At 37.3% G+C, this 26,683-nt stretch overlaps 1 protein-coding gene across 1 annotated transcript in view; it reads right to left on the bottom strand.

Moving 5' to 3' along the window:
- TOGARAM1 (TOG array regulator of axonemal microtubules 1) overlaps positions 1 to 26,465 on the bottom strand; it is a 77,240-nt gene extending 50,775 nt beyond the window's left edge. Inside the window, exons 1-4 of the mRNA XM_081229063.1 lie at positions 24,225 to 26,465; positions 9,608 to 9,764; positions 6,745 to 6,879; positions 111 to 404 (exon numbers count right to left, since the gene is read on the bottom strand). Coding sequence (XP_081085189.1) covers positions 111 to 404; positions 6,745 to 6,879; positions 9,608 to 9,764; positions 24,225 to 26,273 — 2,635 coding nt within the window. The 5' untranslated portion in view covers positions 26,274 to 26,465. The remainder of the gene's footprint in view (positions 1 to 110; positions 405 to 6,744; positions 6,880 to 9,607; positions 9,765 to 24,224) is intronic.
- Positions 26,466 to 26,683: the final 218 nt, after the last annotated feature.

Here is a 26,683-nt window from a genome sequence, read left to right as displayed (position 1 = left end):
TAAAACACAATTTACCAGCTTTTAAAGATCTAACAACCCGAACTTCAAAGTAATTATTCGAACATACAAATAAATTTGAACAAAGTATTAATTTTTACCATCATGTATACCTGTATGATCAGATGACTTTTGGCTGACAAGCTTTTTCTGCGGACTTGGCTTTGAAACTCCTTCAAAGCTTTGAAGAGGCCAGGAATTTGAGAAATTAACGGAATTATCTTGGGGCTTCTTCGGAGATACAGTAGGAGACGTGTGCTTTGGACTAGTTCGAGGTGATGAGAGAGGATAGGATGGATGAATGAAGCCTCCTGAACTTGGATTTGGACCAGAGTATGATGAAGTACATTCTGTCTGACTACCAAATGTTTGCTGTGTCTTACTGCCAAAATTTAGGGTAGCATAAACTGTAATAAAACAAAAGAGAATGTAATTTATTTATACACATCTTCTGAGAGTTTTAAGTTTTCTTGCTTTTCACATTCAGGTTTTTAATCCCATCTGGCATTTATATTTTTGTACGATGTGAGGTAAAGACCTAAGTTAACTTTCTGCTATATAGATAGTCCAGTTTTCCCAATGCCACTTTTTGAGTCACGCATCGTTTCTCTTTCATCTATAAATCTCCCATATGTATATTTAGGTCTGTTCTTAGGTACTTCTTATTGGTTGCCTTAGTCTTTTTGTCTGTTCTTGCACTAGCACCACAATGTTTTATTTATCATCATGCTGATAGGATGAGTCTCCTTCCATTTTTTTTCCAGTTTTATTGAGAGATGGTTGACATACATTACTGTATAACTTTCAGGCATACACCATGATGGTTTGATATATATATATATATATATATATATATATATATACACATTGTGAAATGATTACCAAAATAGGTTCAGCGAACATCTACCTTCTGACATGGATACAATAAAAAGAAAAGAAAAAGGAAAAACAAATTTTCTCTTTGTGATGAGAACACTTAGGATTTATTCTCGTAACAACTTTTCTGTATGCCACACAGCAGTGTTAACTCTAGTAATCATGTTGTCTCCTTCCATTTTGATCTTCTTTAGAATTATCTAGGCCATTCTTGGTCCTCCATTCTTTCGTATGAATTTCAGGATTAGCCTGTCAGGTTCCATAAAAGATCCTGTTGAGATTTTGACAGAAATGACACTGAGTCTCCTTGTTTAAAAATATAGGATCTCTTTTAATTTATTCAGGCTTTCTTTCATGTCTCTCAAAAAAGTAGTCTAGTTTTCATAATAAATGGTATGCAAATCTTCTGTTAGATTTCCAGATACTTACGCATTTTGTTGATACTATAATCTTTCTTAAAAACTACATTTTCTGAATGTTGCTGGTGTCTGGGAGCTTTATTGACCTTTCCTTTCAGGTTTTATATTTGGCAACCTTGCTAAATTATTTATTATTTTAATAGTTTTCTGTATATCCTTTTGGATTTTCTACATAGATAATTAATCCAATAATGGTAATAATGATAATGATGAAGACTATGATGACAATGATGAGAGCTAATATTTATTGAGCTAATGTTTATGTGCCAGGTGGTGTTCCAAGTACTTTATATGCATTAACTAATTTAATCCTCACAACAATTTTGTGGGGTTGGTACTATTCCTATTTTATAGATAAAAAAATGACAGAGTAAATTGCTAAAAATCGCACACTAGGAAATTATAAAGCTGGGATATGAACTCAGGCACTCTGGCTCCCAAGCCTGTGCTTTTAACCACTACATTGTACCATGTTTTATCTGCTTAGAAAGGTATAATCTCCCAAGACTGAACCAGGAAGAAACAGAAGATATGAACAGACCAATTACCAGTACTGAAATTGAGTCAGTAATTTTAAAACTCCCGACAAACAAAACTCTGGTACCAGATAGCTTCACAGGTGAGTTTTATCAATTCACCTATCCTCAAACTATTCCACAAAATTACAGAGGAAGGAACACTGCCAAACTCATTCTATGAGGACAACATCACACTGATACCAAAACCAGACAAAGATGCCACAAAAAAAGAAAATTGCAGGCCAATATCACTGATGAACATAGATGTAAAAATCCTCAACAAAACACTAGCAAAAAAAGTCCGGCAATACATTAAAAGGATCCTACACCATGATCAAGTGGGATTTATGCCAGGGATGCAAGGATTTTTCAGATAATGTGACATGCCACATTAACAAACTGAAGAATAAAAACCTTATGATCATAGCAAGAGATGCAGAAACAGCTCTTGATAAAATCCAACATCCACTTATGATAAAACCTCTCCAGAAAGTGGGCATAGAGGAAACATACCTCAAGCTACTGAAGGCCACATATGACAAACCCACAGCTAACATACTCAGTGGTGAAAAGCTGAAAGCATTTCCTAAGATCAGGAACAAGACACAGATGCCCACTCTTGCCACGTTTATTCAACATAGTTTTCAAAGTCCTAGCCACAGCAATCAGAAAAGAAGAAGAAATAATAAGAATCCAAATTGGAAAGGAAGAAGTAAAACTGTCACTGTTTGCACATGACATGATACTATACACAGAAAATCCTAGAGACACTACCAGAATACTACTAGTGCTCATCAATGAATTCAGTAAAGTTGCAAGATACAAAATATACAGAAATCTGTTGCATTTCTATACAATAACAACAAACTATCAGGGAATTCCCTGGTGCTCCAGTGGTTAGGACTCTACACTTTCACCGCCAAGGGCCTGGGTTCAATTCCTGGTAGGGGAAGTAAGATCCCACGAGCCGTGTGGCACAGCCAAAAAACAAACATGAAAAAACTATCAGAAAGAGAAATTAAGGGGCTTCCCTGGTGGTGCAGTGGGTAGGAGTCCGCCTAGCAATGCAGGGGACACAGGTTCGAGCCCTGGTCCGGGAAGATCCCACATGCCGCGGAGCAGCTAAGCCCATGTGCCGCAACTACTGAGCCTGTGCTCTAGAGCCCGCGAGCCACAACTACTGAGCCCGCGTGCCACAACTACTGAAGCCCACGTGCCTGGGGCCCATGCTCCACAACAAGAGAGGCCACCATAACGAGAAGCCCACACACTGCAATGAAGAGTAGCCCCCACTAGCCGCAACTAGAAAAGGCCTGCGCGCAGCAATGGAGACCCAATGCAGCCAAAAATGAATAAATGAATAAATAAATTTAAAAAAAAGAAAGAGAAATTAAGGAAACAATCCCATTTACCATTGCATCAAAAAGAATAAAATACCTAGGAATAAACCTACCTAAGGAGGTAAAAGACCAATACTTGGAAAATGATAAGACACTGATGAAAGAAATTGAAGATGGCACAAACAGATGGAAAGATATACTGTGTTCTTGGATTGAAAGAATCAACATTGTTAAAATGACCATACTACCCAAGGCAATCTACAGATTCAGGGCAATGCCTATCAACATACCAATGGTATTTTTCATGGAACTAGAACAAAATTTTTTTTTAATTTGTATGAAAGCACAGAAGATCCCGAATAACCAAAACAATTTTGAGAGAGAACAGAGCTGGAGGAATTACACTCCCTGATTTCAGACTATATTACAAAGCTATAGTCATCAAAACAGTATGGTACTGGCACAAAAACAGACACACAGATCAATGGAACAAGATAAAGAGCCCAGTAATAAATTCATGCATTTATGGTCAATTAATCCACGATAAAGGAGGCAAGAATAAACAATGGAGAAAAGACAATCTCTTCAAATAAGCAGTGCTAGGAAAACTGGACAGTTACATGCAAAAGAATGAAATTAGAACATTTCTCTAACATCATATACAAAACATAGACTCAAAATGGATGAAAGACCTAAATGTAAGACCGGATACTATAAAACTCCTAGAGGAAAATATAGGCAGAACACTCTTTGACACAAATCGCAGCAGTATTTTTTTGGATCCAACTACTAAAGTAAAGGAAATAAAAGCAAAAATAAACAAATGAGACCCAATTAAACTTAAAAGCTTTCATACAGCAAAGGAAACCATCAACAAGCGAAAAGACGACCTACTAAATGGCAACAAATATTTGCAAATGGTATGACTGATAAAGGATTAATATCCAAGCGTATAAACAGCTCATATAACTCAACACCAAAAAAACAAACAACCCGATTAAAAAATAGGCAGAAAAACTGAATAGACATTCTTCCAAAAAGGAAATGCAGATGGCCAACAGGCACATGAAAAAATGTTCAACATTGCTAATCATCAGGGAAAGGAAATGCAAATCAAAACCACAAGGCGATAGATATCACCTCACACCTGTCAGAATGGCTATCATCAAAAAGAACACAAATAACAAATGTTGGCAAGGATGTGGAGAAAGGGGAACCCTCAGACAGTGTTGGTAGGAATGTAAATTGGTGCAGCCACTGTGGAAAACAGTATAGAGGTTTCTCAAAAAATTACAAATAGAACTACAATATGACCCAACAATTCCACTCCTGGGTATATATCTGAAAAAAACCCAAAAACTCTAATTTGAAAAGATACATGCACCCCAATGTTCACAGCAACATTATTTACAATAGCCGAGATATGGAAGCAACTGAAGTGTCCAACAACAGAAGAATGGATAAAGAAGATGTGGTATATATCTACAATGGAATACTACTCAACCACAAAACAGAATAAAATTTTGCCATTTGTAGCAACATGGATGGACTTGGAGGCTATTATGCTAAGTGAAATAAGTCAGACAGAGAAAGATAAATACTGAGTGGTATCACTTACATTTGAATCTAAAAACTACAACAAACTAGGGCTTCCCTGGTGGCGCAGTGGTTGAAAGTTCACCTGCCAATGCAGGGGACACGGGTTCGTACCCTGGTCCAGGGAGATCCCACATGCCGCAGAGCGGCTGGGCCCGTGAGCCATGGCCACTGAGTCTGCGCATCCGGAGCCTGTGCTCCACAAGGGGAGAGGCCACAACGGTGAGAGGCCCGCATACCACCAAAAAAAAAAAAAAAGAAAGAAAGAAAAAAGAAAAATACAACAAACTAGTGAAGGTAACAATAAAGAAGCAGACTCACAGATATAGAGAACAAACTAATGGTCACCAGTGGGGAGAGGGACGGGAGGGGAGGGGCAATATAAGCGTAGGGGGTTAAGAGATACAAACTATTATGTATAAAATAAGCTACAAGGATATATTGTACAATGCAAGGAATATAGCCAATATTTTATAGCTATAAATGGAATATAACCTTTAAAATTTGTGAACCACTATATTGTACACCTGTTTCTTACATAATATTGTATTGGGTTGGACAAAAAGTTTGTTTGGTTAATGAATATGCTGTTCAATAAAGTTCTTGGTGAAAATGAAAAATTTGTCTTTTATTTTTACTTAAAACCAAATGAACTTTTTTAGCCAACCTAATAAATCAACTATACTTCAATTTAAAAAGTCTATTTGTAATCTTTTAGAGGTTCCCTCAAATTTTCCTTAAAATTTTTTGACGACTTTCTAAGACAACAGACCTAGCTTATGTATATAACAAATAAAACATTTTTCTGAAGACTTAAATGACTATGTATATCATGTATCATTTACTTTTAATTTACATCTGACATGCTTAGGACCTCTACTTCTACCTAAATCTTATTGGAGACTTAAGTGGTCACAAATTTACATACACAACCTACTAGTAAGTTAAACCTTGACCTTAGAAAAACATGATATTCCTTTAGTAGCTGCTCTAACAAGTATTCTGAGAGGTTATAAAAACCAGAGCTACTATGAAGATCTGATTAAACACTGAGAGTGGAGGTAGTCTACAAAAGTAATGTAATCATCCCGGGATATCCAAAACAGGAAGAGGCTAAGCAACACAGAGAAGCCTCTCTGTTTCTACTAATCACCAGTCACAAAAGTATCTCATCCAGATTTGGGAAAAAAAACCTATATCATTAAGAAAGATAAACTATTTTATTGGGAATAACACCATAAAGAAAAACTTTATGGAGTCATGTGGCCCTTTGGAGTGGGTGGAGGAAAGGATGGCTAAAGTGTAAGTGCTTTACTATTAACTAAATCTTCACTAATTTCTAATGAGCATTATATTTTCATCAACAAATAAAGACAGAAGTACAACCCTATCACTCAAAAAATTTTAGTAAAGGATATACAACAAAATCAAAATATCTCTAGAAATATTTGATTTGATTCTACTAAATAATAATTGATATAGCTATTAATTAGCATAGAAATTGAAGAAACATCTTCATATCCAAAATTCATATGACTGACAGCCAGCCTCAAATCCTCCCTTTTGTTCTATATCTTATAAATATGTAAGATATCTGAAATGATAGCTAGTCAGGAAGTTATGGTTCCTAACAGGAGACATAATAAATTGTTTAAAATTTAAAACTGTTATGGAAAATAACTGTCTTCTGCTAACACAGTAATCCTTAATGGATAATTTTATTTCCAATTACTTGGTATTAAAATGCTCATCTGTACCATGAATTTCTAAGCTCTCTAATTTTAATTAGTCATATATATATATATATATCAAGATTACTAAATCTAACATTTTAGGATAACAGTTATAAAAAATTTGATTAAAAAATTTTTTTTAAATACAACATCCTTTTCTTTTCTGTAATGAGTATAATTACCCAAAATAACACATAAAGTAGATTTGGAAACCCCACATAATAATTATAAATCATCTGTATCCAAATAAAGTTGGAATTTAAACCTTTATCTTGATGACTGTTAGTTGTCCCCAGGTACTGTAAGTCAGAATCCACACTGCCAGTTTTACCACATATCTGTGAAAATCCAAGTTGTCCACGTTTCCCAGAAAGATCTGTCTGATGAGTCCCAGTGGTGCCTTTGGAAGGAAGGAGGAGAAAAACATAAAGTCAAAAGTTAACTTTATTTCATGAACACATCTAATTTCACAAATGTTCGTGTCATTTGTGTGGGAATAAATACAGGAGTATATATACAGTGAGCCAGGAAGGCAAGAAAGGGATAAAGCTTTTGCTATTGGCAGATCTGATCAGTGACAGGGGTTAAAGGACAGAAGACAGACTGGTAAAGTACAGAGAAAAGAAAAATATATTGAAAAATATGTACAAAGGCAGTTTCTTCCTACATGCTCCCTTCTCTCACCATGGAAGGTTTCTCCAGACCTGGCTTTCCTTCTTCCCAGTATTTGTAAGTACATTTACACTCTACCCAAAAAGGTCTACTGCAGGATTCTTCTTTCTTTCCTAACATGTAATACAGCATCTGCACAGTTTCCAAGCTTATCCAGGCATATTTCCCAGATCCCTTTCCCCTTCCTGTGGCTGGTTAAGGTTATTCCTGGGCAGGGGAATAAGTCTGAAGAAAAGAAGGTGATATTGATCTCTTTGGTATTTAGTTTATTCATCTATAAAACCCTTTGTATGTATTTCTAAAATTCTGATTTTTTATAATTCTTTCTCTACGATTTCAAGCCCCTTTATCCTTCATGTACTGGACATCTTCTAAGGTAATTCTTACCTCCATGCTTCAGTTATACTTTCTCCTGAAATCTTGCCTCACTGCCAATCACAAACACTTCCCTTCTTTAAAATTCAGCTCAAGTCCAACCTCTTTCCTGGAGTTGTTGTAAACCACTTCCATACCTATGATCTTTTCCTTTCTTGAATCCCTATAGTACTTGTAATTCATATCATTCAATCTATCATTAAATTACATGTTGTCTCAGTTATTTAAAATCTGTAAAATTAGGTAAGAACTTCCAGATGGTACAAAAATACATGAGCCTTATAAAAATCCCAAGTAATGGTACAAGCATAACTGGATATATTCTTGCATTTCTTTTTGTCTATTAAATAAACATTCAACTACACAATCATTATAACACTTAATTTTTGTATGAAAATATTATGGAATTTTACTGCATAAAGGTCTATAAATTCTCCTAGGGTAACAATGTTTTCTAAATATTGTGTCTGAACTCATAGCAAACAAATTTCAATAACTGATACCATTTGGATCTTAAATAAAAAACAAACTCAATCTTTATGTTATACTCCATTTTCCCTTCCTAACTGGTTTCGTTCTGTCAACACATTACCATTTTTCTAATTACCTGGGTACTAAGTCTTGAAATTTTTATTCCCCTTCTTTATTTTTTATATCCAGTCATATTTTCCTGATTATTCATTTCTATTCAATTTGTAAACAACCTTGTAACCCTAGCTTCTTTTTTCCTTAACAGAAAAAATCTCTATTAGCTCCCTATAGCTCAAATTTTTGAATCTAGCACACAAGGGCTCCCCACATCCCAATTTATCTTTGACCATCTAAAATGAATCTTGCCTTTACTCAGTTGCCAGAACATCTCAAGCCCATTCCTAATGTGAGCCTTTGCTCTCTTCATACCTCCCCTCTAACATCTTAAATCATATATATCCCAAAAAGATGCAGTTCAAGTACTATCTCCTCTTTAATGCCTTTTCTATCTGATAAGGCCCATGATAGTGACCATGTTCTCTGAACTACATAATATTTCCTTTCTGTAACACTTACTTAGGCAATTAAACATCTTTCCAGTTGCTCTGGCCAAAAAACCTTAGAGCACTCTTGACTTCCCTCTCACGCTCCTACACAACCCATCAGCAAATCATATCAACTGTACCCTTGACATATATTCAGAATCCAATCACTTTTCACTACATTTACTGCTACACTGGTCAAAGCCTCCATCAACTCTAGCCTGGATTACAACAGACTCCCTGTTTTCTCCCTTGTCTCCTTTAATCGATTTCAAATATAACATCCAAAACAAGCCTGGAAAGCAAGGCAACTGATGTTACTTCTTTCCTCAAAAATATTCCTCACTCAGAGTAAAAGCCAAAGTTCATTCGAAAGACCATTAGGCCTTAAAATAAGAATCCCTATTATCTCTTCAAGTTAATTTTCCATTTCTCTTCCCCTTAACGCATTTCATTCCAGACTTACTAGCTTCTTTGATCTTTCTCAAACGTGTCCCATACTCTGCACTAACTGTTCCCTCTTCCTGGAATTATTCGCTGTTCTCTCTTGATATCTATGTGCTTTGCTTCAAATATTCCCTTCTGAATATGGCCTTCTTTCATCACTTTATTTAAAGTAGCCCCTCCTCTATATTCCTCTTTTCTGCTTTTTTTTCCCATAGCATTTATCACCATCTAACCTACTCTGTTTTGCATTTATTTAATGTTTGCTTTGTCCAACTAGAATGAAAGACCTATTAGGCAGAAAGTTTTCCCTCTTTTGTTGACTGCTATATCCCTATTACCTAGAAAAGTACCTGCACATAGGATATACTCAGTAAATATGGGTTGTTGATTAAGCAAATATTGCCTTACATTACTACTTAAAGGATTTCAGTAAGAAACACTCCCAGGGTCTTATGAGACAATTATGTCAAACTGTCCATTCTTATCAGATCTTTAACAAATATTTATTGAATCTGAACTGTCTACTAGATTATAAGTTCTATGAGCTCTTAAAAGAACCATGAAGTTTAGAGGAATCTTTAACTTGGTTCAAAATTTCCATTACCTGTAACTTTCACTTACCAGCAGCACATGTAGGAAGAGAATCTGAGTTAAATTCCCAACTCTTCTGAAATAAGTTTCTTGACACTCTTTTTCTGCTAAAACATAAACCATCATTGACTGGCATTCCTTGAGAGGGCTTTAATTTTGGAGATGGAATGAAATCATTGGCTGAAAACTATAAGAACAGAATAATAAATTAGCAAATGTGGATTAAGTCTACTTGGCAATAAATATGACACAATTTAGACCTAATTATGAAATTCAGATTAAAAGAAAAAAAATAAATTTATCAAATATACAATGATACAAATAAACGTCCACATACAGTATGGTACACTAGCAGTATTTTTTCATGCCATGATAGAAATGCTAATTTTTTTCCTCTTTCTTATATCTCACCCCAAACCTTTTCTGTACCTTACCTTCCTAGAGTACACACCTGGCAGCTAGGAAGGAAAGAAAGCAAATGACAAAAAGAGTGAAATGACAACTTGAATAGAGAAAAGGACATTTCTGATTCAGCAGCATGGCCAGTCACACTATGTCATCTTTGAGCATTGGACAATAAATGTTAATTGAAGATCACTGAACCTGTAAGCATCCCATTTTACTATTCTTAGTGAGACAAATTTACTATCCATATTCTGCAGCCCAAATGTAAATGTAACCTATGTCACAGTTCCCTTAGGAAATTTCTGTATGATAGGTCTTTCAGTCAAAACCAAGTACATAATACTTTATATACGTCTAGTACTTTATAGTTTCCAATTCCTTTTCCACATACCCACTTTGATCCTTAAGATACAAAAGTGCCAGGATAGAATTTTGAATTTCTACCTAATCATAGTTAAAGAATTAAGTGAAAGCATGATTCAAGTGTTCAGAATTCTTCACCAATGATGGCCTCAATTGCTCTGGATCATTTCACATTGATCATAGCTATAGAACATTTTAAAAATTGAGTGAACACACAAGAAATTATACTTACTGTCCATATATTTATTTGGCGCTTAGACACAATCAAATCTATACATGCAGTGAACTGTAAGTCTTCTCAGGAATCCTTCTCTACAAACTTTGTCAAGTGTCAAATCACAATGAAATACAATAAAATTAAAGATACATCTATTTGAAAACCTCTTAGCTACTTGACCATTACAAGATTAAGACTATAAACTACCAAATATACCTCAAGTAACTTCTTATTCCTCATCAAATTTTGTGAAAAACCTGTTAACTCCTTCAAAAATTAATCCCAAAACACCAGTGAGAAATAATGAATGCCTCAGCTGAAAAAGGCCTGACTTTACTTTCTCAAAATCCAATGTTATAATTTCTGTGACTGATTATACAGAAGGCAGTATGAAAAGGACACAATGGAATAAAAATGAAATCAATTACAGTCAACTTTTGGTTAGATACATTAAAAGAAGGTATACGAACCCAGTTAAAATCATGAGTAATCCAGAAATAATTCTCCAGTATGGAATATACTTGCATTAGAATTACTCCATAATTAATTTCTGCTTAGAGAACAGAACATGAATATGTATGACAGTGAATACAACAGCTAGTGGTAGTGGTGGTGGGGTGGAGATAATGGGGGCAGTGGTAGCAGTGGAGAATGTGTTTGTGAATCTGGCATTTTCAAGAATCTAGAAGTCAGGAATTACATTTTGCTGTAGAAAAATCTGCAAATATTTGAAAGCAGACTGTAGACACACCAATTATTATTAACATGAGAGGTCTCTTTTGGTCTCTCTTAAAAGCAGTCAAATGATTTTCATCAGGATAAGCTTTGATGGGACTAAACAAAAAAATAAAGGGAAAGGGAAATGAGTTAGCATAAAAGAGAAAAGCACACATATATTTTGAAAATGTTGTGAGCTAAATTTACAAAATATGAAGCAGTCTGTTTAGAGCACCTTATGACTCTTAGGAAGATGGAACTGAGTTTTAAGTCTTTGAAGTTAATATCTTAAAATTTAATTCACTTAATTCCTTACAGTAAATGAAACTGTTATAAAAGGCAAGTTTCACATTTAATATTAACAATGATTTGAAATTCACATAGTCTTATCTACTATTTTAATCTTGCTGTTTATTATCTCTTAACCTTTACACTTGATTGCTTATATATTTTTCATAAAAACATTTCTTTGACCTAACACATCTTAGTTCAGCTTTTGGCAAGGTATGTTAAGGACATCACAAAAATAGTTGTTGTTGTTTTCTTCTTTCTTTTTTGGCTGTATGTGGGCTTTTAGTTCCCTGACCAGGGAAAGAACCCGTGCCCCCTACATTGGGAACACAGTCTTAACCACTAGACTGCCAGGGAAGTTCCATTACAAAAATAGTTTTAATTCCACTTTGGTATAGTTAGTAGTAAATTATCAGGAAAAGACTTTTTAATAGCTAATTCTCTCAGAAACCACCTACACTCTTGCCTTTATTGAGCTTGTACTAAATTTATCTTAACCTCCGGCCTCCAGGTTTGGACCCATTCATATTCTACCAGTTCTTTCTGGTTTTACCTGGACTCCAAACTTGTCCCTTAATGGTGGCCATTAAAAAAGTTTATTCCGGGGCTTCCCTGGTGGCGCAGTGGTTGAGAGTCCGCCTGCCGATGCAGGGGACACGGGTTCGTGCCCCTATCCCGGAAGATCCCACATGCCGCGCAGCGGCTGGGCCCGCGAGCCATGGCCGCGGAGCCTGTGTGTCCGGAGCCTGTGCTCCGCAACGGGAGAGGCCACAGCAGTGAGAGGCCCGCGTACAGCAAAAAAAAAAAAAAAAAAAAAAAAAAAAAAAAAAAGTTTATTCCAATTACCTCCAAAGTCACCTTCTGAAACATCTTTGTGTGTTTTTTCAAATCATTTTCTATGCAACCTTTAAGAAAACAGAGTTGTGATACCATATATAACAAGTTTTATACCCCAGTTTTCCACTTAACATTATAATGAATTATTATAAACATTATATTTCCCATGTTATTAAAACCTCTCATAAGTGCTACAAACTTTCATTACAAAGAGTAGTAACTACTTATAGTAAAAAAAAAAAGATAAAAAGTCAAATTCTTCTTTGGCACCCTTTTCACTAGAATCATGTGGATAAACTCTGTTAACAGTTCTTTCTCAACATATATACATTTTTCAATAAGCAATTTTAAAAAGAAACAAAAATAGATCATATACTACTCTGGCACATAGTTAGTACTCAGCATACTGTAGACATCCTTCCATGTTAATCCGTACAAATCTTCTTACTCTTTTTAACTGTTGCCCAGTATTCCACATTATGGTTGGACTCACAGTTCCCAACTGATGGACATTTTCCTTGTCACAACTTTTTACTATTACAATCTTGTAGTGAACATGATTATGCACATATCCTTGTGTATTATATGCTCTACAGAAATATAATATATATAAAGAGAAATATATAGTTCTACAGAAATACTAAAAATGGAATTGCTAGGTCTAAGGACATAAACTATGCTTAAAGCCTGCATAATATTCCATTGACTAGATATGCCATTCTCCTATTATTGAACATTTGGGTTGCTTCCAAATTTTTTTTGTATATTGATAAGTAAGGAATTTCAATGAGGGAAATGGTACATACCTGGCATAAGGTACCAGTGCTGATGAAAGGAGACTAGCAGACCTTAGAAAGATTGTTGCATAGTAAGTATTTTTTAAAAACAACTAAAATGGTTTCTTTGATATCCTTAGTCTTCCTACAGAAGAACAGAATACCCAGACTGAACTCTTTGTATGTATCAGCTAACCAGTTTACCCACAAAATGTGCAAACAAGACTTAACTATGTCTAGTCTGTAATAATTTTTTTCTCTTTTCTCACTCCTGGTTTTTCCTTGATTTAGCCTATTAGCTGACTCTCCCTCATGTAAGAAAACAAATTGCAAAATAACAAACCAAATGCTTCTGACTGCTCTTTGATGTCTATTTCTGGAGGTGTCAGTAATATACTGCCCTTCTGGGTCCTAACTTGAGGATCAAACACATGGCCTCAAAGTGTACCTTTTCTGAGACTTGGACCGTTGAGTCCTCAGTGAACCTTTCCTCACATAACTCACTGAGCAATAGGGCTCTTGCAGTGAATCTGATTCTTGATAAAGTCTGTTTCTGGTTCTGATTTTGACTGGGCACATGGACAATAGTTTCCACACAGATGGCATCAATGGTGGAAATGGGTTTTGACTTCATGGTCTATCAGGTGATTTCTGCTGGACAGCAGTCTGCTTGTCAGGTGGCAGCTGACAGGGAATCTGGAATCTCGTTTCCTTATTGGTATGTTGTTTTTGCTTGTTTTGTAAATGTATGGATATGAGCTACTTTACTCCAATAACCAGAGTCCTCTTCCTCCACCCAAAATTAAGGTTTTTTTCATGTTTACTTATTATGGGCCCAATACCTGACAATATCCATAAAAATCAAATTCTTATACCAAAACTAAAGAAAACAAAACCCTTAACATTCAATGGTCAGCTTTCTTCGATTTCGCTAAATAAATAACTGCAAATTAACATTATTTTAGAATTCTAAAGCTAAAGAAAGGACAGTAAAGAAACTTAATTATAAATTAGAAAAACTTAGAAAAATGATGGTTTCCAAAAGCCAAACAGCACAATATTTAATAGTTTTCCAAACCTTAAGCAAGTTTAGCCTTTTAAAAACTAAGAAAATTTAATGCTGTTATTATAAAGGATATGGACATTGGAAAAAAAAATGTCTCACCAAATTCCTGGGAACCATAATTCTCAATCTAATAGTTATCTATTGCTGTGTAATGAGTTATCCCAAAATACAGTAGCTTAAAACAACAAACATAATTGTCTCTCTTTCTATGGATCAGACATTTGGAAGCAACTTATTAACTGGATGGTTTAGATATCTCTGAGGCTGCAATCAAGATGTTGGCTAGGCTGCTGTCAACTGAAGGCCTGACTGAGACTGAAGGATCACTGAAGTTCACTCAGGTGGCTACTGGTAGGAGGCCTCAGTTCCTTGCCATCTGGGCCTCTCCAAAGGGCTGCTCACAACATAGCAGCTGAGTTCCTCCAGAGCAAGTGATCAGAGAAAGAGAGCAACCAAGGTGGAAGCTAAAATGCCTTTTTAAGACCTAGTTTATGAAGTCACGCACCACCATTTCTCCTTTATTTGTTAGAAGTGAGTCAGTAAGTCCAGACACGTTCAGGGAGAGGGGAACTGGACTCCAGTTCTTCAGGTGAAGAATTTCAAAGTATTTGTGGAAATATATTTAAAACCAACACACTCAACAATGATACTTCCTTGATGAACCTACTGAATCTAATTATATTTTTGTTTCTTTAGCTGCTCAATATTCTTAATAGATTGGCACCTGCTTCTACCTTAAACTCTACTGATTTATCATAATTAGATCCTCTAAGTTATGTAGAAAGTAAAAAAAATTTCCATTTTATGAATATGAAGTTTTTTGAGCAAATTGGTATATCTTGTCTCACTACAGACAATATTAATCAATCAGTACAATATCAACTGGAACAAACTCTTGTTCCAATTGGCTTATAAAAATCATTATTACTAGGTTAAGTGCTTATATCACATTAAACTAAGTAAAACCCAAAAAGAGAATTTAAGATTTCTTTTATTTCTGATGCTTTAAATGTACTAGCTCTTTAAGGAAAAAAATGGTCTTGCCAAAAGTTATACATTCAAGGGAAAACACAGACTAGCTGTGGGTTTCATTAATGACCTTGGTTACTCGGTTAAAGAACAAGGAAAAAAAATGTTTTTAAACAAAAGTTTTAATACACTGTATATACTTGTATAGAAAAAATTCACATAAAAATTCTATTTAAGATGGCTCTTTGGACAAATCAGACTCATCTGAAAACTTGCCCAGATTTTATCACCATGTAAAAATAATATTAGGGGGCTTCCCTGGGGGTCCAGTGATTAAGAATCCGTCTTGCAATGCGGGGGATGCCAGCTCGATCCCTGGTCAGGGAACTAAGATCCCACATGCCACAGGGCAACTACTGAGCCCATGCCACTAGAGAGAAGTCCATGCGCCAAAATGAAAGATCCTGTGCACCCCAATGAAAGATCCCACGTCCCGCAACTAAGACGTGATGCACCCAAAATAAATAAATAAATAAATATATTAAAAAATAATATCAGTATGGTATAATTGTTTGTGCAAACTTGAACTCATCCTCTCAGGAAACGTCTAATTAACTTAAATTTCTTAAATTTCCTCTACTGGTTTCACTGGTTGGATACATTAACATCACTCATTTTCAAAATATAAAATTGTAAAATCACGTGTTCAATTAAATTTTATAATAGATAATATCTTTATTAAAAGGGATCAATTCTTATAATGCCATAAATCTTATAATGCTTAATACATTAGCTTACATTATAATTTCTAGACTCAGTTAACTTTAAGATTTTAGAGTAATACAAAACTGGGGCTTCCCTGGTGGCGCAGGGGTTGAGAGTCCGCCTGCCGATGCAGGGGACACGGGTTGGTGCCCCGGTCTGGGAAGATCCCACATGCGGCGGAGCGGCTGGGCCCGTGAGCCATGGCCGCTGAGCCTGCGCGTCCGGAGCCTGTGCTCCTCAACAGGAGAGGCCACAGCAGTGAGAGGCCCGCGTATCGCAAAAAAAAAAAAAAAAAAAAAAAAAAAAAAACTGAACTAATGAAAAATCTTTAAAACCTAATTTCTAATTAAGATAAAAATGCAAATCACTGATCACAATACTTTTTAAAAAATTTTATTGAAGTATAGTTGATTTACAATGTTATGTTAATTTCTGCTGTATAGCAAAGTGACTCAGTTACACATATATATATTCTTTTCCATTATCATTTACCACAGGATATTAAGTATAGTTCCCCATGTTAAATTTACCCTTGTCTGTTATACATTACAGGATAACCATCAAATAAACAGGTGAAAGGATATATAAATGACTTTGGATGATGACATATCCATGTTTATTTTTGCCACTTAAATCATTATGAAAAGGATATATATATATATACTCATGGAGAGAATAAAAAGACAGTTCTTGGTTACATGACTTTTAGTTTTTTGTCTGTGAGGAAACAAAAGTTGGTGTCTTTGGGTAAGGTTATATTTAATATATATAGCTGATGCTGCCTTAGGTTAAAAAGTTACAGGGCAATAAAAATATGTATACAAGGAAATGGGTATGTTTTATCCATTTATCAAGGGAATTGCTATAGCTTTTTTTAGATCGTAAAATCAATATAATACATAGTCTTATTTAATATGCTTTTTAAGGTTTATTTTTATTTTATTTTTATTTATTTATTTTTTTATTTTTTTGCGGTACACGGGCCTCTCACTGTTGTGGCCTCTCCCGTTGCGGAGCACAGGCTCTGGAAGCGCAGGCTCCGGACGCGCAGGCTCAGTGGCCATGGCTCATGGGCCCAGCCGCTCCACGGCATGTGGGATCTTCCTGGACCGGGGCACGAACCCGTGTCCCCTGAATCGGCAGGCGGACTCTCAACCACTGTGCCACCAGGGAAGCCCTAAGGTTTATTTTTAAAAACTTATTTTTAAATTATTTTTAAGTTTTTAAATAGATTGTTTACTCTGAGAATAGATACGCTTTTGGGTTACTCATGATTTTGACAAGCATTAAAAATAAAAGTTTTTTTGGGAATTCCCTGGTGGTCCAGTGGTTAGGACTTGGCGCTTTCACTGCCCTGGCTGGAGGTTCAATTCCTGGTCGGGAAACTAAGATCCTGCAAACCACGCAGCTTGGCCAAAACCAAAAATAAATAATTAATTAATTAATTTTTAAAAATTAAAAGTTTTTTAAATACTTCAGATATCTCAATAAAATTTTAAAAAGAAAATTAATGACTATTTATTGAAACAATCCAACATCTACACTGATATTAAATATGCTTTCAGGATTGTTTATGATTTTGACATGTTTTAAACTAAGGGTTTTTCTCTTTCAGATATTCCAATCATATATATATATATATATATATTTTTTGGCTGCATTGGGTCTTCCGTTGCTATGCACGGGCTTTCTCTAGTTGCGGTAAGCGGGGGCTACTCTTCGTTGTGGTGCGTGGGCTTTTCTTGCTGCAGAGCATGGGCTCTAGGCATACGGGCTTCAGTAGTTGTGGCACATGGGCTCAGTAGTTGTGGTTCGTGGGCTCTAGAGCACAGGTTCAGTAGTTGTGGCTCACGGGCTTAGCTTCTCCGCAGCATGTGGGATCTTCCCGGACCAGGGCTTGAACCTGTGTCCCCTGCGTTGGCAGGTGGATTCTTAACCACTGCGCCACCAGGGAAGCCCTCCAATCATATTTTTAAAAGAAAATTAAGGACTACTTACTGGAAATGATGTACTATCCAAGGAAAATTTCAATTTTTAGGATTAAGTTCACACCAAATACATTAGTGCAACTTAATAATTTGGGATTTTCTATTACATTTAAATTTGTCACATTAAGTATTCTAAATCTTTCCCACATTCTTCAAATCCCTGATCCTCTATTTTCCATTCTCAGCTTGCCTCTTAGTGTACCAGAATATGGAAGCCTAATATTAGAGCCCTGCCCTCAAAATGTGAATCACAAATCAGCAGCATCAGCAACACCTAGCTTATTAGACATGTAGTCTCAGAACCCCTCCCAAACTGAACCAGAATCTGTATTTTAACAAGATACTGAGGTAATTCATATGCACATTAAAATTCGATAAGCACTATTCCAGAGCTCATGTCTTCCTTTCGACTTCAAAAAAAATTTTGCTGTCTCAAAATTTTTCTGAATCCTAAGTCATCGTCCTTTTATTTTTCCTCCAGTTCTAGAAGAAAAGACTTCTGCCTCTATTCCAAAGCTAACCTCTCTATATACCTGTGTTCTTGACTCACTCAGTATTTAGGGACATTAATTCCTTGCCTTTCTCTCTCAAATTTGATTCTCAAATATGATTACAGGGATCAAATCATATGTTCCTTGCAAATCTAAAATCTACCACAGTACAAGACAGAGTAGGCAAGTTGAAGTCAGTGGTGGCTTCTTTCTCTGCTTCTTTCAAATCGGGTGTTTCCTATTTAAAAATAAAACATAGTAATAACTCATCCCACTACATCCTGCTATACCTTGCTTGGTCTTTTCTTTCACCCTCAAACCCTTAGATTCTATTTTCTCACTTAACAGATATTTGTTGATACTGATTGTAGGCACAGCACTATGTTAGTACTGTTATATAAACAAACAAACAAAAACAGTCCCTATCAGCACAGTGCTTACCATCACTGAGAAGAAAGAAGACATGGCTCACGTGCTAAATACAAACAGAGGAAAAAAATGCTAGGCGGTGCTTTATAGAGTAATCTATAAACTCGAACTTGGCTTCACACATAGTGGATGATCAAAAAGATGTTTAGTAAATGCTTACTGCCTGTATTTCCTTATCAATTCATCTCATAAACTTATAAATTTGGTCTGTCTAAAACCACTTTCGTCCATGTCCCAATTACCTTCCAATAACCAAATCTTCTACATTGAAAAAGCTACAGACCTAGTAACTACATACACATAAAGCACATATGCTCCTTACTTTTCAGTCTAGGTTACTGTAACTCTTAATACGTTGTAGAGAAATCTGTTAGGAAAAATATAGCTAACACGGCAGCCAGCTAGTGATGCCTGATTACTGGACTCCACTAAACCATTAAAAGTCATAAAAGCACAGAAAGAGATGCAAAGTTTCTGATAACCAGAATACCAGAGGAATCTGGTTATCAGTCTATATATCAGGGCACAAAAATAATCAACTAAATGGTGGAAATAAAAACAGAATTGAAAAGCCTAAATATTCAAAAGTAAGAGAACTGCTAAACAGACTTATATGATCTAATATTAAACAGCCAATAAAGATCCTACTACAAATTATTTATTTTCAAGAAAAAAACGTTCATGGTAAAGTTAGTGAAAGGGGGAGACGTTTGTGTATGGAAAAAATAATCTACATTTGTATAAATAAATTGAAATGATACTTGAAGAACAGGCAATAAAATATTCACAGGAAGCCTCAGTAGTGAGATTGCTGAAAACTTTAAATTTCTTCTTTGTGCCTTTTTATATTTTCCAAATTTTCTATAATAAGCACTATAATTTTTTACAATCAGAAGAATTATTAAGAGGAAATTAAGAAAGATAAAATTATGAGAAAGGTACCTTCAAAATTATTTTACAAGTAGCAGGCTGAATATATAAGAACAAATCATGCTTTTTCAATCTCCCCTGCATTTAACAGTACTGATGTGCTTCCTGAAACACTTTATTTACTTCACTTCTAAAACCTTTGTTCTTTCTTGGTTCTCTTTCAACTCTTAGGCACTCTTTCTCTTTGCCTTGTATGGTTCTATCTCCTACTGCTATTCCTGAAATGGACCTGTAGGCTAAAATTGAGTCTTAAGCACTCTGCTCTTACTCTAAATGCCCTTCACTGGAGAGCCCCTCCAATCTCACAGTTTCAACAATTACTTCTCAATATGGGACTTCCAAGTTCTACATCTCTAGTTCTTTCCTTGTCTCTTGAATAGTGGTCTTCAACAAACTGAGCTGAGTGTTCTATCTTCCTCTACCTAAAGCTCATTTTTCCCCAAATTAACTTCCATTTTTTTGGGTCTTCCTATTCATGGATTTATTATGCATTTTGTTACCTCATTCAAATTTGAGTTATCTCTCTTTACCTCCCTCTCCTCCTCTATATTTTAGAGCAGTTTTAGGTTCACAGCGAAATTGAAAGTACAGAGAGTTCCCATATATCCCCTACTCACACCCACACATATAGCAGATACCCACCCTCCACTAACACCATCCCTACCAGAGTGGTACATTTGTTACAACTGATGAACCTACACTGACACATCAGTATCATCGAAAACCCATAGATTTATATTAGGGTTTACTTTTGGTGTTGTACATTCTATGGGTTTGGAGAAATATATCCATGACCAGTATCCATCACTGTAGTATCATACAAAATAATTTCACTGTCCTAAAAATTCTCTGTGCTCTATTCATCTGCTTGAAAATATAGTATTTATTAATTTTTTAAAAATATATGTACTTTAAAAAACTGCACACATAAAAATATTTAAATATTTAATCCATGTCCTCCATTAAGATAATTTCCAATGTAGTTATTCTACAGACCATTTCTGAGCAAGAAAGTACAGTCAGCCCTCCAAATCGGTGGGTTCTACATCCACAGATTCAACCAACAGTGGATGGGAAATGTTTAAAAAAAAAAAAATTTCCAGAAAGTTCCAAAAAGCAAAATTTGAATTTTCCATTCCTTGGCAATACATAGCATTTACAACTATTTATATAGCATTTACATTGTATTAGATACTGTAAGTAATCTTGAAATGATTTAAAGCATACAGGAGGAGGTTATATGCAACTAAAATATGACATTTTATATAAGGGACTTGAGCATCTGTGGATTTTGGTATGCTTCTGTGTCCTGACACCAATCTCCCTCAGATACTGAAGGACTGTATAACTTAATTTCTGGGATAATTTTTAATTTCACCATAACTTCTTTCAAAAGCAATATATATCTACACTAGAATTTCAGAAATGTGTTAATTTTCAGATTCTTGGTGCTTTAGCCAGTATCAGAATCGTAATACATTAACTTATTTTTTTTTTTTAGGCCACACCACACAGCTTGTGGGATCTTTTTTTTTTTTTAATTTATTTTTGGCTGTGTTGGGTCTTCGTTGCTGTGAATGGGCTTTCTCTAGTTACGGTGAGCAGGGGCTACTCTTTGTTGCGGTGTGCAGGCTTCTCACTGTGGTGGCTTCTCTTTTCGCGGACCGCGGGCTCTAGGCATGTGGGCTTCAGTAGTTGTGGCACGCAGGCTCAGTAGTTGTGGCTTGTGGGCTCTAGGGTGCAGGCTCAGTAGTTGTGGCGCACAGGCTTAGCTGCTCCGCGGCATGTGGGATCTTCCTAGACCAGGGCTTGAACCCGCGTCCCCTGCATTGGCAGACGGACTCTCAACCACTGCGCCACCAGGGAAGTCCCAGCTTGTGGGATCTTAGTTCCCCAACCAGGGATTGAACCCAGGCCACGACAGTGAAAGCACCAAGTCCTAACTACTGGACTGCCAGAGAACTCCCTACACTAACATTTTAGATTTGACACATAACAAGCAGTGTTAAAATAAATGCTTACAGAAAATCATTCATTTCCCGGTACTTATGAGAAATACATGAGAAAAACCATATGACTAAATTATGTAAATACAGAAAAATTTTTTTTTAAAAATGAAAAATTTTAGAATTAAAAGGAACAAGAGAGAACACAGTTCTCCTCCATACATTCTGAGAAAGGCACGAACTACTTACTTACAAAAATGATCTCCATACTTGGTCCTTGCCTACATTTCTAGTTTCATCTTCTGTTGCTTCCCACCAAACTCCTTGTTTCAGCTGTTTAGAAATTCACCATTTTTTATTAACTCGCTAAGTCCTTTTATAATTCAGTGTCTCTGAACATATATATCTTCAGTCTGAAATTCACCAGGATGCATCCACACTTAGCAAATTCCTATTCATCTTTTATCATACCATTTTGATTATAATCACCTATAAACAAGTTAATTTAAGAAAAGTTTGACCATATGACTGTTGGATAATTCTAAGCATAAAAACAACTGCAAAGAAATCTTGAACTTTATTTATTAGGTAGTTAGTTGTTGTATTACTGGTGTAGTAATTATATTTTGTGTATTGTAGGCTACAGCATATGAATAAATATAACTGATATTGGGGACCAGAGTTATACTGTGGGAGAAGGGAGATACAAATATGGACTAAAGGAAGATGAGTAAGAACATTGTAGTGCTGGATTTGAACTAGAGGTATCAGTATGAATTTGTTTTAAAAAAATAAAAAAGGTATTGGGACTTCCCTGGTGGCACAGTGGTTAAGAATCCACCTGCCAATGCAGGGCAGACAGGTTCGATCCCTGGTCCAGAGAGACCCCACATGCCTTGGAACAACTAAGCCCGTGCGCCACAAATACTGGGCCTGTGCTCTAGAGCCCACGAGCCACAACTACTGAGCCCATGCACCACAACTACTGAAGCCCGCACGCCCTAGAGCCCGTGCTCCACAACAAGAGAAGCCACCACAATGAGAAGCCTGTGCACCGTAACGAAGAGTAGCCCCCTTGTTGCAACTAGAGAAAGCCCACGTGCAGCAACGAAGACCCAACACAGCCAAAAAATAAATTAAAAAAAGAAAGAAAAGAAAGAAAAGAAAAGAAAGAAAGAAGGAAAGAAAGGAAGGAAGAAAGGTATTCCCTGGTTCTATCCACTGAAAGGACCAATGCATAATGATAAGCAATAGCAGTGAGCACATCTATACCCAGACTTTGGTTTTAAAATTCCACTCTCCACGAAAAAAAGCAGTTCTTGGGCTCTTGGAAAAAAGGTTGATTCCAGGTCTGGAGCAAGAAAAATACAAGGTAAGGCTGGGCATCATACTGTTCAAAGACTGAAGAGTCATGAGAAAGGACACAGGAGCCAGCCACTGGTCAAATCAATTTTAGCATCAAAAGGAATACTAATGTATTTAATTATTACACATAAAATAAAAAAGAATGCCAGGTAACAAATACAGAAGGACCATTAGAATTTTCAGAAGTGTCACCCTTTTTTGTAGTTCCCAATGTAATAAATATACAGGTAAGGATCATTAGTGGATGCTAACAACAGGGGTCGAAGGTCATTGACATATCCATAAGGTCTCAAAATATCATCCTGCAGATCATGTGCTAATTATAAAGAGGAAAGTAAACCTTTGCAATGGAGTGATATGGCTATCACCACCTTAACCAAATGATAAAACTTAGCATCACCAATAGTGGGACACCTGATATTACATGCCTCATGAGGTGATGTCATGTAAAGTTCATCTCATTATAGATGGTAATGTGGTAAACACAGATGAAGCACATGAATATTCACTGTACTATTCTTTTAAGTAACCTACAGATTTGGAATTTTCAAAATAAAAACTTGAGGAAAAAAATCTCAGTTCAGATGTCGTATCTTATTGGAAGGCTTTTTTTTTTTTTTACTTTTCCAGTGGAATTATTTTTTCTATTTTCAGTATTCCCACAGGACCCTTTATATTTCTATTTCAGCACTTAACAAATTTGTAACTGCCTGTTTATAGGTATGACCTTTTCCCTAAACTCTGCAGAACTGGTCTCATCTTCCTTCCCAGAACTTGGCTCTTTATCTGGTACCTACCAGGTATTCAGTGTTTGTTGTATGAATGAGATAACTGATATGCCAAAGTGACAGGCCAAAACTGAAATCCAAGCATTGTCTATATCAAATTGTGCCTCAAATTTAATCCAATCAATCAAGCAGGAAACCTACCTAACCTACCAAACCTGTCTCATTATAATAGATACATCAGCGAATTGACTTAAAAACGAAGCATACAGTCCTCAAGGAGCCTCCCCTTTAAGTCATTACAAGCATACTTTCATTTTAAATTCTTTCATTGCTTCAACTCAAGGAAATTAGGGAAGATGCATACCTGTTCTATATCCTTTGAATTGGAGGTCTGGTTTTCTCCCGTGACTCCAGGCTGCTCATTTTCCCATGGTAATTTATTTTTTCCTTTTCCTGCACTTAGTACCCTTCGAGTACAGATAGTTGGACTATAAGATCCATAAATTTGCATGCTATCCCTTGTGTGGTCACCACAGTGACAGTGCGCACTCTGAGTTCTGTTACCCGCCAAAAGCCAGTCTGTATCTGCTCCATGTGCCAAATGGCCTGATCTACCCTGGGCAGATGATGGCATGAGTACTGCATACTCCACAAATCCCTCTTCTGTTAACTTTGGGAGGGTTTTCCTAGCCAATCTGGCCTGCACAGCATTCATCACTCCATCTCCGTTATCCTGCAGCTCAACAGTATCCACAGCTTTGAAAAGGATGCTGGTTTTACCTGAGCCCATTGATGATGCCAACACAGCAAAGGCTTCAAGAGCTGCTTGGCGTACCCTGCGTTTGCTATCTACAAGAGCTGGGGCAAGATCAAAAGACAGTTTGGATAAGTCAAAATCCTCACTGGGATAGGTCAGGAGGGAGCAGATGCAAATGTTCACCACTTCCTCTCTCACTCTGGAATGCTTATGTTTGAGATGTTCCAGGAGTAAGCAAAGCACCTGTTGAGGACCTACTTCCTTCATTAGCTTGAGGAAGATTTTCATGTATTCTTGTTTGATCACCAACTTGTTGTCTGCCAGCACTTTGACAGAAGCTGCTATAACTGGTCCCAAGAACTGTTGTACCTGCTCTCCAAGACGAACAACCAGTAAATGAAGAACTTGAAGTGTGCCATGGACCACTTTGAAGTTAGAATCGTCTAACAAATTATACATCAAACTAATGAAACTGACGAGGCTAGAATGAGAGGTGGAACTAGGGTTAAAGCGTCCCATCACCTGTTTTAGCTCCTCAATAGCCTGAGTCCGGTTCTTATAGTCTTCCTGATCTAACAACCTTGAATGCAGCTCCTGAGGAATAATCCCAAATTTAAGATTGCTGTTGGAAAGAGGCACTGCACTGGGAAGGGGATCTTCAGGAAATCCAGAGGCTTCAAGTTCCAAATAATAAGGAACCTGACTTCCAAACTGGGACTCCAGGCGGCGATTGTAGTGTCTCCTCAGGGCAGAAGGCAGGCGAGAGATATATGACTGAAACCTCTCTTGGCCAAGACGCTCCCCAATTTGTTGAAGTGCAGAGAAGGCTGTCTCAGATTCTTCTTCTATCTCCTGACCGCCAAGCTTTCGGGCTAAGGATATTATCACCTCGGTAAGATCTAGGCCGAGCAACAAATCCTCAGGAGTAAGCAAGATAGGGAACAGTAGTGCCGTGGAAGCTCTAAGCCGGGCATCGGTACTTTCCAGTCCTTGTTGTATAAGCATTCTCAGTACCTCTCCAGAACTACGTTTCAGACACACGTGTAGGATCTGCAGCGCATCTTTCCGCAGGGCTGGATTCTCTTCTCGTAAGGAGACAACTAGTTGAGGCAGAAGTGCTAGGCTAAAGGCCTCTTCCAACTGGCCTGCCTCCCCCTGACCCCGGAGAACGTCCGAGAGGAGTTGCAAGCAGAGTCGCTTCTCATCACTACTACCTCCTTCCACAAGCACTCGACCCACGGCCCGATACAATGCTTCCTTTCGTCGGGGGAAGCCAAGTCTACCGCCCCGGCGCGGCAAAGCAGCCTGTAAAGCCTGGAAGGCCTCGGAAGGATCCGGCGCGGTCCGGAGTTGTTGAAGGAGCCGAGTCTCCTCTTCATCTCCCCCTGACAAACCACCTCCAGACCCAGACCAATTACTTGAGATTGCCTCCGCGGGCATGAAGAGGGTAGAGGCCAGAGGCGAAGGTGTCGGGGGGCAGGAACCGTGGTCTCCAGCAGCTCCACGGCAGCAGTAGTTTTTCTCACCTCTCATGGCGCCCCCACCTCGTCTATCATCAGTCTCTGGGGCGGGAGGACGACTGCGGCTCCGGAGGCGATAGGCACAGAGGGCTGGAAGGGGCGGCAGCGGGAGCAGCGCGAAGGGCGCAGCCGCCATGAAGGGTCGTCAAGTGGCGGAGCCTGTAGGAAACCATCTTCTCCGAAGGGCTCGATGGAGCCCAGCCTTCCTGTTCTTCTCCAAGCCTCAAGCTGCAGAGGAGGAAAAAGAACAGCTTAAGCCCCCAACTCCCGGAGACTGCCTTCGGCAAAATGGCCCCCGTCTGAGCCCCAGACCCCACAGCTGCCTCCGGGCGTAACCAGGGGCACCACGTGACCAAACCGATCGCTTCCATGGTGATGTACCCAGCGCGGACCTCTTGACCCGGGAATCAATCTGCCGTGATGAATACTGGGTCATGTAGTCCACATTGGAAGATCGGACTAGGCAGAAGGCCCCTGGAAACGGAAGTGAAAACATTGCGAACGTAATAAACGAATCTGGAGCGGAGAAGGCGAGGAAGAGAGAAG

The sequence above is a fragment of the Mesoplodon bidens genome (assembly GCF_964165515.1).
Source record: "Mesoplodon bidens genome assembly, chromosome: 3".
In the NCBI taxonomy this organism is placed as follows: Eukaryota; Metazoa; Chordata; class Mammalia; order Artiodactyla; family Ziphiidae; genus Mesoplodon; species Mesoplodon bidens.
Note: the sequence above shows the minus strand (reverse complement) of the source record. Positions and strands in the feature narration are given on the sequence as shown.